This window comes from Macaca fascicularis, chromosome 20 (genome assembly GCF_037993035.2).
Source record: "Macaca fascicularis isolate 582-1 chromosome 20, T2T-MFA8v1.1".
In the NCBI taxonomy this organism is placed as follows: Eukaryota; Metazoa; Chordata; class Mammalia; order Primates; family Cercopithecidae; genus Macaca; species Macaca fascicularis.
The window spans coordinates 72,266,153-72,280,785 of record NC_088394.1 but is presented as its reverse complement, the minus strand read 5'-3'; the positions used below and the strand labels follow the sequence as shown (position 1 = coordinate 72,280,785).

The 14,633-nt window shown below is 36.3% G+C and overlaps 1 protein-coding gene across 2 annotated transcripts in view; it reads right to left on the bottom strand.

The window, feature by feature from the left end:
* The window catches only part of CNTNAP4 (contactin associated protein family member 4), a 278,925-nt gene that overhangs the window by 94,528 nt on the left and 169,764 nt on the right, over nucleotides 1-14,633 (bottom strand). For both annotated transcript variants that reach the window (XR_012428822.1, XM_005592595.5), the window contains exons 5-8: nucleotides 12,030-12,233; nucleotides 11,293-11,477; nucleotides 10,388-10,531; nucleotides 7,453-7,714 (exon numbers count right to left, since the gene is read on the bottom strand). Coding sequence is in view for 1 of the 2 variants with exons in the window: in XM_005592595.5 (XP_005592652.3) it covers nucleotides 7,453-7,714; nucleotides 10,388-10,531; nucleotides 11,293-11,477; nucleotides 12,030-12,233 (795 nt within the window). In the remaining variant the exon portion in view is untranslated. The remainder of the gene's footprint in view (nucleotides 1-7,452; nucleotides 7,715-10,387; nucleotides 10,532-11,292; nucleotides 11,478-12,029; nucleotides 12,234-14,633) is intronic.

Sequence of the window (14,633 nt, the reverse complement as noted above, 5' to 3'; positions counted from 1 at the left end):
ATAGTGGAACATGCCTGTGATCCCAGCTACTGGGGAGGCTGAGGCAGGAGAATTGCTTGAACCCAGCAGGCAGAGGTTGCAGTGAGCTGAGATTGCACCATTGCACTCCAACCTGGGCAAAAAAAAAGAAAGAAAGAAACATTTTTTTTCTTTTTATGAAGGAAAAAGGTGATTGTTTCTATTTACTTACATACTTTCCTGTATTTTCCAAGTACATATATATGTATATATGTATAAAGTCAAAAGTTGCTAAAATCAAAAATCGATATATTCTTATCACCTCTAAAACGCAATCTCTAGTCCCTCCTAAGGAAGCCCCAGTATCATGAATCCATCGGAATGCATAGACTTTTCCTCTTACAGGCAATCGATTCTACAAGGAGCTCTGTAGTTAAATATTGAGCAGAGATGTGAAATCTAAGCGTCTTTGTCATGAATTTACCAGTCAGGTTTACATCCATTTGAAGAGTCAACTCTGTGTGATTCTGCAGATCAAATTAGTAAACAAAAAATATAAGCAATCTATCAAACCCAAACAGCCTGTTTTCTGATATTGCATGTGATTTCTTTACTGATTTTATGTAAACCCCTTTTCTGATATATGTGATTTATTTCCCTGAGCAATTTCTACCACATGCATTTGGATCAAAAATGCATCAAAGCTGCCTTAGGTGATTACATGTCTTTGCCCTGGACGTATTTAGTCTAACACAAATTTTAGCCAGGGCACAGAAGCTCACTTTTACATCACATCCATGAAGCAAAAAAGATTATCGAAGACCCAACTCTGGTTTGGTTTGTGTAAGATAATAGGAGAGGCCTGAAAACTGGAATAGGAAGAATGTAGGTTAGATACTTTTAGACACATTTTCTAAGAGTGGACTCTGAAATAGACAGCTGAATAGAGTTATGTAATCCTTGATGGTATAGGACTGGATTAAAATAAATCAGATGTCCTAGATTTGTCATCCAGTGCTTCCTTTAAGATAGATTTCACTCATTTAGAGAGAAATTTCTTATATACTCTCTGTGTCACATGTACAGACCCTTCCCAGTCTACCACCTGCCCCTGGCATTTCTCCTACATCTCATTTCCAAAGCCCTTTGTGCAAGACTCTACTTCCCTTATTTCATTTCAGACTTTCCATTGGTGTCCAACAGTTCTTCTCAAACTATCTGTGGGGAAGAACATTTTATTTTCTGATCTATTGCAAATTGAAACTTTTATAAAATATGATGAAAATAAATTACTAAAAAAATAGATTTTGGCAAGGCTGCAGAAAAAAAGGGGGAATGCTTGTACATTGTTGGTGGAACTGTAGATGAGTTCAGCTTCTGTGGAAAGCAGTTTGGAGATTTCTCAAAGAACTAAAAATAGAATTACTATTTGACCCAGCAACCCCATTACTGGATCTATACTCTCAGGAAAATAAATCATTCTACCAAAAATAGGGGTTCCCAATCCCCAGGGTAATGGACCGATACTGGGTCTGTGGCCTGTTAGGAATCGGATCACACAGCAGAAGGTGAGTGGCTGGCAGGCAAGTGAAGCTTCATCTGTATTTACAGCTGTTCCTATCACTTGCATTACTGCCTGGGCTCTGCCTCCTATCAGATCAGTGGCAGCATTAGATTCTCCTGGGAGTTCGAACCCTATTGTGAACTGCACATGCGAAGGATCTAGGTTGCACACTCTTTATGAGAATCTAATGCTTGATGGTCACTGTCTCGCATCACCCCCAGATGGGTCCACCTAGTTGCAGGAAAACAAGCTCAGGGCTTCCAGTGATTCCACATTATGATGAGTTGTATAATTATTTCACTATATATTACAATAATAATAGAAATAAAGTACACAATAAATTTAATGTGCTGAATCATCCTGAAACCATCCCCCCTACATTACAGTCCATAGAAAAATTGTCTTTCATGAAAACAGTCCCTGGTGCCAAAAAGCTTGAGGACTGCTGACCAAAAAAAATGCCTGCACTTACATATTTACTGCAGTATTATTTACAATAGCAAAGACATGGAATCAACCTAAGTGCCCATCAATGACAGATTGGATAAAGAAAATGTGGCATATAGACATCACAGAATATTATGTAGCAATAAAAAAGAACGAAATAACATTGTTTGCAGCAACATAGATGCAGCTGAAGATTATTATCCTAAGTGAATTAACACAAAAACAGAAAACCAAATACAGAATGTTCTCACTTATAAGTAGGAGCTAATGCCTGGGTACACATGGCCATACAAATGGGAACAACAGGCACTGGGGACTTCAGAAGGGGAGAGGGCATGGGGCAAGAATTGAAAAACTACCTATCAGGTACCATGTTCACTATTTGGGTAATGGATTCAATTGAAGCCCAAATCTCAGTACCATGCAATATGCCCATGTAACAACCTGCACTTGTACCCCAAATCAAAAATTTTAAAACATAAAATAAAACAATAACAAATAAATAAATAAAAGGTAAAATACAAGCCCACTAACCATGTGCTTACATATTGCAGTGATCTCTTTTTACCAGTTTCTAGGAGTTTAATCTCAATTTTTACATTCATCTCATCGTAGATCAGTTAAAAGTATTTCACCGAGCCAGTGCTGGTCCAGGGACCACACTTTGAGTAGCAGGGCTCTGGGCAGTTATTGGTTAGGCATGCAACAGGATTAACCAAAAGGCTTGGGGAGGCCTATTGTCCATATAGAAGCAAAAAATAGATTAAGAACAAAACACTGCCAGAGCAACCCACTGTGTAATTTGGCACACATTCAAACACATTCATCTAACAAGCTAGCAGGTTACAGGTTGTGAACAGAATGAAGTTGTGCCATGTTTGTGGGGGAACCTTCAGACAGCTTTTCCCAAGCGTCCTTTGTAACAAACATTATTTACTATGATGAGGAGACTTAATACCTGTCAGTTGGAATATATTACTCCAATCACAAAAGGTCCCATTAACTCATTTCAACTAACTCTACCTAATTTAAAATTAGATTCTAATTGTTTTGTAAGGATACAACTTTCCATTACTGGCTCTGATAATAGGATGGCCCCTTTCAAGGGCCACACCACTGTGAAACAGGAAAGAGAAAGAGAAATCATAGAATTTGGATTTGTTTTCTTGTTTCTGACATTGTGTAACTGAATGAAAATTCTGTGCACCAGTCCCACTACTCAGAACTTTTAAGTCTGGGAAGGAACACGTTGTCATAATAATAAAATAATAATTTTGCTGAGGTATTACTTATAACAAATACTGGGAGCTTTCTATGCATAGTATCATTTAATCTTCACTACAACTATCATTATTTTCATCTTAGAAAAGGAGAAAATGAGACTGAGAGAGGAAAAGAAACTACCGATGTCATATCCAGTTGCTGGATAGCTGAAGGAAAACAGAAAACCAAGACTGACTCCAAAACCTACACTCTGCCCTGTCTGCAAGACAGGTGTATCCCTTATTTTATTTTATTTTATTTTTTATTTTTTGCTCAAGTTAAACAATTAACTCTAAGAAAAATAGGCCCCAACAGCTAGGACATGGCCTGATACCATCAGTGAGACCTTGGTGTTGTGAGAATCTGGCTAGCACTGAGGGCTAGGCTTTGGTGTTCTTCTGCTGAATGTCAACAATAACACAGAACACCAACATCAGACAAGGCCATTCTATGACTATAATGGAAAGAAGGCGGGGAAAAGTCACGACTACTTTACAATCTTGTCTAAACACAGACAGAAACAAGGCTACCGCACAAACCACAAAACACAAACTTCTCTCTCTCCCAATACTTATGAATGACCAATTGTTTTGTTTTGTATTTACCAATTACAACTTAAGCCTTACTTCATTCCTTCATCCTTCTAGATAAGGTTTACAAAGATATCTAATCATAGAATTACCCTCACTTCCTGACAGCATTTCGTCTACAGCAATTTTTCACTTCCTTGAAACCTCCCTCAAATCAGCTAACATAACCCCAAATCCTATGTCATCCTAACACCTTTGTCTTCACACAACCCTTGGTTTCCAGGGTGTGTTCTCTCTGTTGCAATAAGCAATAAATTCAACTTGTTTAACTCCAGATATGTTCATTGCAGTCTTCGGATGGAAAACATTGACAATGCCAATTGGAATAATGGAAGGATGGAATAGTAAATGGAAGTGTTTGCAATTGCAGGTTGTAGAGGATAAGATTATGGACTAGAACGTTCTCTCTCTCTTTCTCTTTCTGTTGCTCTCTTTGTTCTGTCTTTCAGCCTAAATCACATAAACACACAAAACACAGCAGGAGAGGGAAGATTTACATCTACTCCCTCTCTATAGATCATCTTCTAGTTCCACTCCTAAATTGCATCAGAAACATGAGAGCTTAGTTGTCATCACCCTCTCATAAGACTACAATGCATATCTATAGCGCACGATGTATAACAAAAAAATCATCCTGCCATATAGGGTAGGAGTTCTGCAAAGGTGCAAAAGGCAATTATACCTAGGCCATTCATTAGGGAAACACCAAAGGGTATTGCCTCTTTCCAGCTGTATTTCAGCACTCTAAAGTGCCAGACATTCTTATACCCACTAACTGTAGTCACTAACCAGAATTAAGGATCCAGATCACTAGATAGCCCTTGTCAAGATGAAAATATGGAGGTGGTTGGTACCCATCACTTTGGTGGAGAGCAAGAGTTTAAGGGGAGACAGGGGTATAGCCCAAAAGTTAGGAATATTTCAACAGTGAAAGGGAGGAAGGGGGATTCACAAAAATGGCTCTCCTGGGTGCAGCAAATCAAAGGGTCTGCTCCACTCTCAGGGGCACAAGAATCAAGAATGCTTAGTAATAGAAAAATGCAGAAACATCTCAAATACTGCAAGCCTGCCTCTGCCAGGCCCTGCCCATGGGGACAAGAGGAATGGTTATAAGCCTGATTTTCACTGTTAGACAAAAACAGCAGCAGAAATGCTAAGATCATACCAGAAATCTCAAATTTGATATTAAAAACTTTGTTTTACATAGGAACATAAAACTGTACTGTTCATTGATTTTTGCTTTGACATCTATAAAGGTGGCAATGACTAAAAATATTTTGTGTCATAAGGGATTTTATAGTGCTGCTAATATGTTTTATGATTTATACTAATATAATGTGAATATTTCGAAAATGATTTAAGCTGACATAATATTTTTGAATAATTCCAAATGACAATTTGCAAAACTGTACATATTAAAAATTTAGTCTGATAACTCAAACATTTGCACAATTCAGTTCTTTCTCAATACAATTTCATCTTAATTTCATTATAAAATATATTAAAATGTTGAATTTTTCGTAAAATGTATCTCCAGAAGCTAAGAAAAATTAATCAATCCTTATATAATGCAAAGATTTAGTACAACGTGATAGCAATCCATCAGTAAAGACGTGGTTCTCTTGAAAGTCATTATAATACATCCTGACAACTGGTTTAATTATCAAGCATTGCATACGTGAAACATAAGTGGAAAGTCTTCCCCTTGGGAGAACAAACTGACCACCCACACAGCTCCCATTTAAGTGGTCTATTTTCCAACGCAGAATGTACTTGCTTCAGGGGAACTAGCAAAAAATAATATCGTGAAAGAAACGGAAAAAAAAGGGTAGAGAGAGTTTTTAAGTAAAATCTTACTTGTGTTATCTTCAGTGTACTGACATTCAGATTTAGTCTAGTATCCTTATGATTAGTATGAAAATAATCATACAAAGTCAGATGATGTCATAACAGATTATATTGTGTATGAATTTAAACATTAATTTAGAAATGTTTAAATACCATGGGGTATTCTATACGACTTATACCTAGTAATATATTAACTATACACGCTTGTAAAGTGGTTAGAAATGGGCTGGCTTCAGCCTGATCAACATGGAGAAACCCCGTCTCTATTAAAAAATACCAAATTAGCTGGGTGTGGTGGTACATGCCTATAATTCCAGCTATTTGGGAGGCTGAGGCAGGAGAATCGCTTGAACCCGGGAGGCAGAGGTTGTGGTGAGCTGAGATTGCGCCACTGCACTCCAGCCTGGGCAATAAGAGCGAAACTCCATCTCAGAAAAAAGAAGAAAAAGGAAGAAAAAAGAAATAGGCTGGCTTCATGGAGCTCACCACAGTAACGTTGCACTGAAGTGGTTTCTTTAAGATACTAAAAATTAGGGTATGAATATAACCACTTCAGAAGATGTCAAATACATCACAATAAATGACACATTAATGGCAAGCTTACATTTTTAGACTTTCATTTTCAGGGCCTATTAATTATTAATACGAGACTGATTAATTTATTTCTTTTTGTCTAGCCAGCAAATCTACCACATTTTGAACATTAAATAAAAAGTCACAGCGTAGTATCTCTTTGAAAATTATAACTAATATTGAATTCTCAGTTCCATATTTAAACTACAATAGTAGTACAGCAACAAAAAGACATATAAAGAATAGGCATTTGTATATCCATTTGTACACTTATTTTCTCATATTTAATTTCCAACTGTATTTTAACTTTTCCTTTTTTTCTCCTCTTTAAGTCACATTCCACTATTTTTTGGTCATAGTTAATATAGAGGAGTAGTACAATGGAATCTTTAAGTTGTTTTTAAAAATCATTTATTAAATTAATGTAGTAATTTACCCCAAGGTAACCTCTAGTTGCTTGGCTTGGATGCTATTGTACATACGTAAAAATGTGATGCAGAGCTTTTGTCAACAACTATATAATTTTAATGAAGAGAAAAAAATATTCCTCACTCAAAGCACTGACTAAATTAGACATTCATATAGTCACCTTAATCTTATTACCTCTAATCATTAAAACGATACCGTATTGCCTACAAGTAGAAGAATTACATTTAGTGCCCAAATGAGGACTCTTTCATAACTCTTTGCATCCCCCCAAAATGTATTCAACTCTTTACATAAGACATCAGCAAATAAAGTTACCATTCACACTGTACACTCATATACAGATATAGATATAGATCCCAGAAAGACCTCTCCGTTTTTCTCACAGACCAGATAAGACTAATAGGTGTGTTAGGAAGAGTCTAGTTTTCCACTGAGGGACACTTAGTTAACTTGTTGGCCTATTTCGAGGTCTTCAAGTTTTCCCCAAAACATGTCACCTTAGGATATGTTCTTTGCCTGGAGTAGGAGACAGGGTCACAAAAAGAAACTTCAGTTCCCCCAAAACTATCATTTTGGTTAATAAGAACTGCTAGTATTGGAACCATATTTAAAAGAAAATTGGAATCAAGTTCCTCTAAGGAAGAGCACTTATAATCTTATTAACCCGAGTATTCATTTATTAAGCAAATATGAAATTTTTGGTTATGCATAAAATTTGGCCACAGAGATAATGAAATCTTTCAAATCCATATGCTTTGCCCTGGGGAATACATTTATTACCTGCTGTGATGTCACTGGGTAATTTTCCTGGCTGGTAGAGATTCAACTTCAGTTTTCCATCACTCAGAAAGAGGAGGATACTCCCTGAAACCAGCTGAAGTTCGCTGAATAGCAGAAGCCCTGCCTTATTCCAAGTTCGAAATTGAAAAGTGGCAGAAACCTCTTCCTCTCCAGAGAAGTCTGGCAGCGCTAAATAACTCCGGGAGCTCAGAAAAGTCACGGGCATAGACTGTGGTTGTGAACAAGAAAATGACACATTTCCCTGAGAAGAGAGTCAAAGAGAAAGCTTTCAGAATGTTATTCACATCGCATTAGTAACAGAATTTGAAGGCTGCTTTTCCATCTCACATTTTCCACAATTTAAAACAACTGCCTGCTATCAACATGACAATTCAAATCACTGCCGTATTTCTTAAAGGTTCTTCAACCCTTTGCTCTGCTCTTCTCTCCATTTCTCAACTTTAATATAAATTTAAAAGTCAATGAAGTCAAGCTTATTTAGAAGAACACACATTGGCATAAAACATTTGGTCGTGGTCAAACGAAAACATTTGGCACTATTATGAATCTGTGAAAAGTGAACTCACTTTTATTATAAACGAATACATTGTTCCAATGAATGAAATAACAAAAGCTGAACAGCAAACTACACTAACCAACATGCTACCCTATAATGTAAAGGCAATGATAGGACTATCAAATCTAGGAAAAAAAATGGGAAACATTTTTACCAGTTGCATCTTGGTCTTTTTTTTTCTTAGTGATACATAATAGTTGTACATATTTATGAGACATATGATATTTTGATGCACGCACATAATGTGTAATGAGCAAATCAGTATAATTGGGATGTCAATCATTTCAAACGTTTATCTTTTCTTTGTGTTGAGAACATTACAAAACGTATCTTATAGCTATTTTGAAATATACTATAATTCCTTATAAACTATAGACATCCTACTGTGCTATTGAAAACTAGAATTTTTTGCCCCTCTTCTTTCTAATCGTATTTTTGTACCCATTAAGCTGCAGCTTGATCTTATGCATCATTCGGATAGCTGCCTGATACCTCACCAGCAGCAAACCCTCTTGCCAATGAAGAGTGAATGGTCCTTGCAGTTTCTAGAAACTCGTTTTAAGGATAAAACATACACACACACATACACACACACACACATACACACACACACATCTATCTAAAATATTTTTATTTTTATTTTAAATAATTTCCCTTTTATAAAAAAACAACTATTTTAAAATCTTGCTGGCTGTTACGGTCACATAAATACCACCAATGTACATAATGAGAAATAAAATGCTATGTAAACAATAAATACACTTATGATGTGCTTTGGGATTTGCTGACAAGTGAACTTAAATTTATGTACTTTGGATTTTAAGCAATGAAAGAAATTCATTCAAATCAATATGTGTTTGCTTTTTATTATCAAACTGGTTAAGCTAGAAACCATGTTTCCCAGAATCCCCTTACTTGTCTGCTTCTGAGTAAAACCCAAAAAAAGAGAGCTTGGGTGATATTTGACAGTTGGAATTGAAACACCAGCAACACATTTTGTCGCAAAGGTTTTTTTAGAATCATGTGCGATGAGGGATGGCCATGCAGCGGCTGGTTTGTTCCAGTCTGTCCTTGCTCTCCTGCACTATGGCCCATCTCTTCTTCCTCACAGCTGGCCCTGCCGACGAACAGCAAGCTCAGGCCCATCCCCGGAAGCATGGCTGGGGACACACAGGGGTGGTGGCTACCCACAGGCAACAACTGCCAAAGTTCTCTTCAACCCTCCTAGGCTGAAAATGTCTGTAAGTTTCAACATGCCTCCACACACCATTGCTTTGGGCAGAATTAATGATTTCTCTGAACCCTGCACTTCCCCTGCCAGGCCATTCACTTTGTAGCTCCTCTGAAAACTGTGAAGGTCCAAGTCCTAATACAGATCCACTGTTCACAATACTTACGTTGGTGCTGCTTCCCTAACTGAAACCTAACCAAGAGAGTTATATTTAAATTCTCCCCGTTTCCATAGAATTAGAATATAATACAGTCTGACCAACATTGCCATTTGGACAGATTGGCAGATGCAATATTGTAACATATCCTATATTTGCTTGTGGTAGTAAGACCTCTTGGTGCAGATTTCCTACATGTGGTATTTCTTATATGCTGTTGTCTATTCGTCTCTTTTATTTATCATGAATGACTATGGCAAAATACAAGTTTTTCAAATGTCTCCCTAATATACATGAATGTTATCTGATTCCAGAAACTCTGTATGCTCATCTGGTAAGTTTGTCAGGGAATATATTATTTAAAAATTCACAGAGCAGGATGGGCATAGTGGCTCATACCTGTAATCCTAGCACTTTGGGAGGCTGAGGCAGGCAGATCACCTGAGGTCAGGAGTTCGAGACCAGCCTGGCCAACATGGAAAAACCCTGTCTCTACAAAATACACAAAAAATTAGCCAGGTGTGGTGGCAGTCACCTGTAGTCCCAGCTACTCGGGAGGCTGAGGTAGGAGAATCGCTTAAATCTGGCAGGCAAAGGCTGCAGTGAGCTGAGATCATGCCACCACACCCCAGCCTGGGTGACAGAGTGAGACTTCGTCTCAAAAAAGAAAAAGAAAAAAAAACAAATCAAAAGAAATTAGGCTCCTGTGAGTAATGATATCACAATAAAACTAAAATATCAACCATAAAAACACCGCTTTACTTCATATAAAAATAAAATAATTATGCCCCCAAAATTACAATTCCTTCAGATAGAATCAATCTTTTATATGCATATTAATCAAAGAAAAATATTTAAATAGGAGTAACCTCTAAAACATCATGTCAAATGGGAACCTAAAATGGAGCAATTTTACTGTGCAGTAAAAAGAAATATAGTTTTACTAATGTCTTCGTGTAAAGACTCTTACCATAGCAATGATCTGTGGTTTTTGCTGCTTGGCCAAATCAATGATATCCACTCCATTATAATAGAGATTTTCTAAACATCCATGAAAATTTCTATGTGGGAATGACACTGATTTTCCAGGTGCTGGAATCCCTCCAAAGCTGATCTTAGAAAAAAAAATGGCATCAATAATATTGTTTAGTGATTTTCTAACAATCTGCTTAATTATGATTAGCATGTATAGCCATAATCATCACACATAGATCAATTTTTCATAACCCTACACACACAAAAATTAAGATATAGATTTAAAGCAAATGTATGTGCATTTGGCTTTTATTTACACTGGAACTTTATTTTTACAAGTTGCTGATCACATCTCGCTTTGATATTCATTGGTTGATGAAAAATACATCTTTATATCATGGTAAAACTTGATCTGTTTAATACCATAACCAATCATAATATTTTATTTTAGATATGTTTCTGGCACATATTGATACTTGTGCATTCGAATCCATTGCTAATGAAATAATTAATTAGTTTGTTGCTACATTCTCCTCATAAATCTGTACTGCTCACAAATACCCTAGAACACAAAGAAGTCATAGCAAACATCCTATATTTGCTTGTGGTAATAAGATTCTTGGTGCAGAATATTTCCTACATATGATGTTCTGTGACTACATACTTTAGGTAAAAAAGATCACCTCCCTCTACAACAATCAATTTACATACTGTGGGAAAGATGAACGTACAAGTACTATACGCCGAAAGTTGCTACTGTGAGTTAGACTGTCTTGGGAAATGCTTCACCTGTTCTACGATTTACTGAAAAGGTGGGTTCTTTATAGTGTACTTGCCTTTGGGAGATTAAACCACATATACATAATAAAATCAGCATTAATTGAAACATAACCATCACACCTCATAATCAAGATTCACGAAATTGAATTCTCCCTGTGCGTGGAAATGATGCCTGTGTTCGTCCACTGTAAAGTTGACTTGTTTGCCCAAACGCTGGATGAGCACTGAATGCCAATGTTGATCATCTAGCAGGCTGCCCAGGGTGAGATTGACCAGGGTGGAAGTGGTAGGCAGTTTAGCTTCACCTTAGAAGAGGAGAAAAATAACAGCACCATTATTACCAGTTTAAAGATTAAAAAAAAAAGTTTCCCTTCTGTGGACCAGCATCTTTCATAATAATTGCAATCTTCTATGCATTCCATTTCAAACACTAGGATGGATTTCCCTGAAGTTTGAATATAATAATCTCTCAACCTTGTTGTAATTTCCTCTGCTGTTAATTCTTTTTGTCATTATTACCAATTGCATGCTCATTTTCTATGTAAATTTTATCTTTGCTACAACATCATTGTTTTTACTACCTCAACATCTTTCAGTGACCCATCCCTTCCTTTATGATGTTAGAAAATAGCTATACAGTTCTATCAGCACTATGTAAAAAACACTGAATGAAGATTTTGTGCAATTTGCAAAATATGAACCATTTTTACATGAAAGCAATATTGGCAAATGTACAAGCCCTTGAATCGGAAAATAAGGCCCTTTGACTGTTAAAAGATAAGCTATAAAAGCATAAAGTTACTTAGGTGATATCTAAATAATCAGATTTTTGAGCACTTCACCAAATAGTTTTTTACCTGAATTAATAAGTAAAAAGAGTCTTCCTCTCCTTAATTGCAGTGTGATGTGATCTCCGTTTGGCCCTTCCCTGTGGAGTAGAATCCCATCACTCTGCATGGTTTTGAATTTCAAAGAAATAATATCTTTTATTGGGCTCAGGGATTTTTGATCAAATCTGTAGAGAAGGGAACTTTTTCCATCAAGATCAACCACTTCTGATCCTAGAAACAAAGATATTAGAAGGCATTCGAAGGATAAATATCTTTTCCATTAAAGCATTTTAAATATATTGAGAAAAAGCAGCATATGGACTCACACACATACTACAGATGCTCCTCAACTAATGATGGACTTATATCCTGAAAAACCCATCTTAAGTTAAAAATATTGTAAGTCTAAAATGCATTTAATACACGTAGCCCACCAAACCTCATAGTTTAGCCTAGCTTACCTTAAACATTCTCAGAACACTTACATTAGCCTATTGTTGAACAAAATCATCTAACACAAAAACCATTTTATAATAGGGTTGAATACCTCACGCAATTTATTGAATACTACCCTGAAAGTGAAAGATGGCATGGCTGGATAGGTACTTGAGGTGTGGTTTCTACTGAATGCATATTGTCTCTGCACTACTGTAAAGTCAAAAACCCGTAAGCTGAATCTTTGTAAGTCAGGGACTGTCTTGGTAGTTCAGCTCCTGACCATCAACAGTAAGGGAAAATACGACCACCAAACATCTAATTCCCTATTGACACCTGGGGTTGATTTCATTTTCGTCTTTACTAACCTATTTACAAAATTCATGATCTAGAAATACATTTTTAAATGTACTCCTAAATTTCTCAAATGTACTCCTAAATGTAGTAAAAAAAAAATAATAATTTTTTTGAGGCGGGGTCTTCTTTGTCACCCAGGCTGGAATGCAGTGGTACTGGCACTGTCTCGGCTCACTGCAGCCTTGACCTCTGAGGCTCAAGCGACCCTCCCACCTCAACCTCCCGAACAGGTGGAAGCACAAGTGTGCACTACCACGCTCGGCTAATTTTGTTTATTTTTTATGGAGATGAAGTCCTCATTATGTTGCTCAGGCTGGTCTCGAACTCCTGGGTTCAGGCGATCTGCCTACCTCAGCCTCCCAAAGTGCTGCGATTGAAGGTGTGAGCCACGGTGCCTGGCCATTTTCTCATATTATTAAAGGCTATTTCTTCTTATTCCGTTAAACAGAGTTATAATTAATATACATTAAATCACTTTGCATATTTCACAATCAATGTTTTTCAATGGAGTTCTTGAAATTCTAAAGTTAATTTTTTTTTGGCTTCAGAAAAAGTGGTTTTGATATCTCAAAATTCTTTCATCCATACAATATGTTAACGAGGTTTACACACACATATACACACATAGCATAGACTCAGCAAATGCCACTTTGAGTACATATGAAACTGAGCTTTGTGTTTTGTCTTATTTTATTACATTTGTGGCTAAGTGATAGTATTTAAGGGTAATACTATTTTCTGTCTTCTCAAGGACATTGTTGGAAAGACCCTGACTTAAGGATAAGGTCTGTTCTGTGGTATTTGTGTCATAACTGTGCCATTGACATGTTTTTTTTTCAACTTTCTGACCGTGTCTTATCTACTTATTGTCAAAATCACTCTTATTCAGTTCATCTGAAAAAAGATGTCATGTTACACCAGTAACATAACAATACATCTGTCAAAATCAGTTGCACCTGAACAAGAGACATAAAAAAGAACTCATAACACTTGGAAATCCTGACAGTACTACCTACAATTCATACGTCAAAGTTTTCTTAAGGCAATTACCCTTGAGAGCACACTTATGTAATAAATGAAGAGGCTCAAAAAATATAATAAAATACGAAACTATTTTTCAACTGGTAAGCTGGCCTCTTCCAGTCAACAAAATGACATTTCAGTTTACTCATCTTGTTTCATTTGACGAAATTATTATAGCTCCTTTAAGCCCAAATATGCATTTGATTCAGATTATTCATCATATTTTATGTGAAACGTCTATACACACCACCTTGCAAATTTTTTTCAACTATTTTACGCAGCCATCTTTTGAAGACTCAGAGGTTTTATTTTTTCACATTTTGCTAATGTGCTTATAAAGAATTCATTCACCAAGTGCACATGAATAAAGATTGCATTCTGTAGAAAGAATAATGTTAGCCTAACAATCCTTCCTTGTTACATAGCTGAATGAATGTGCATGGTAAAAATATAACTGTGTCATATACAAATAATGCATCCTATGATTATTAGATTACAATAAATTAAGAAAAATTCCAATAAGACAGACTTTAAATGCTGACATATTTGGAGCAATGCAGTTATCTCTGTGTTAATGTATCACTTAAAGGCAACTATGACAGTAACGATTTCATTTTTGATAAAGACTATTTTTGAAATTAGCTACCAAGAGAATTTTTCCCACTAAAGGTTTACCTTGTGTTACTGTAGCCTACTAGTACTTTTTTTCTCTTTCGCTACTGTTATTATTACATTATAATGATGATATTTATCTTCTGTGGCACCTAAAGCTTTTGCGCCTGGAATATTTCAATCAGCAAAATGGCATAGAGGAAA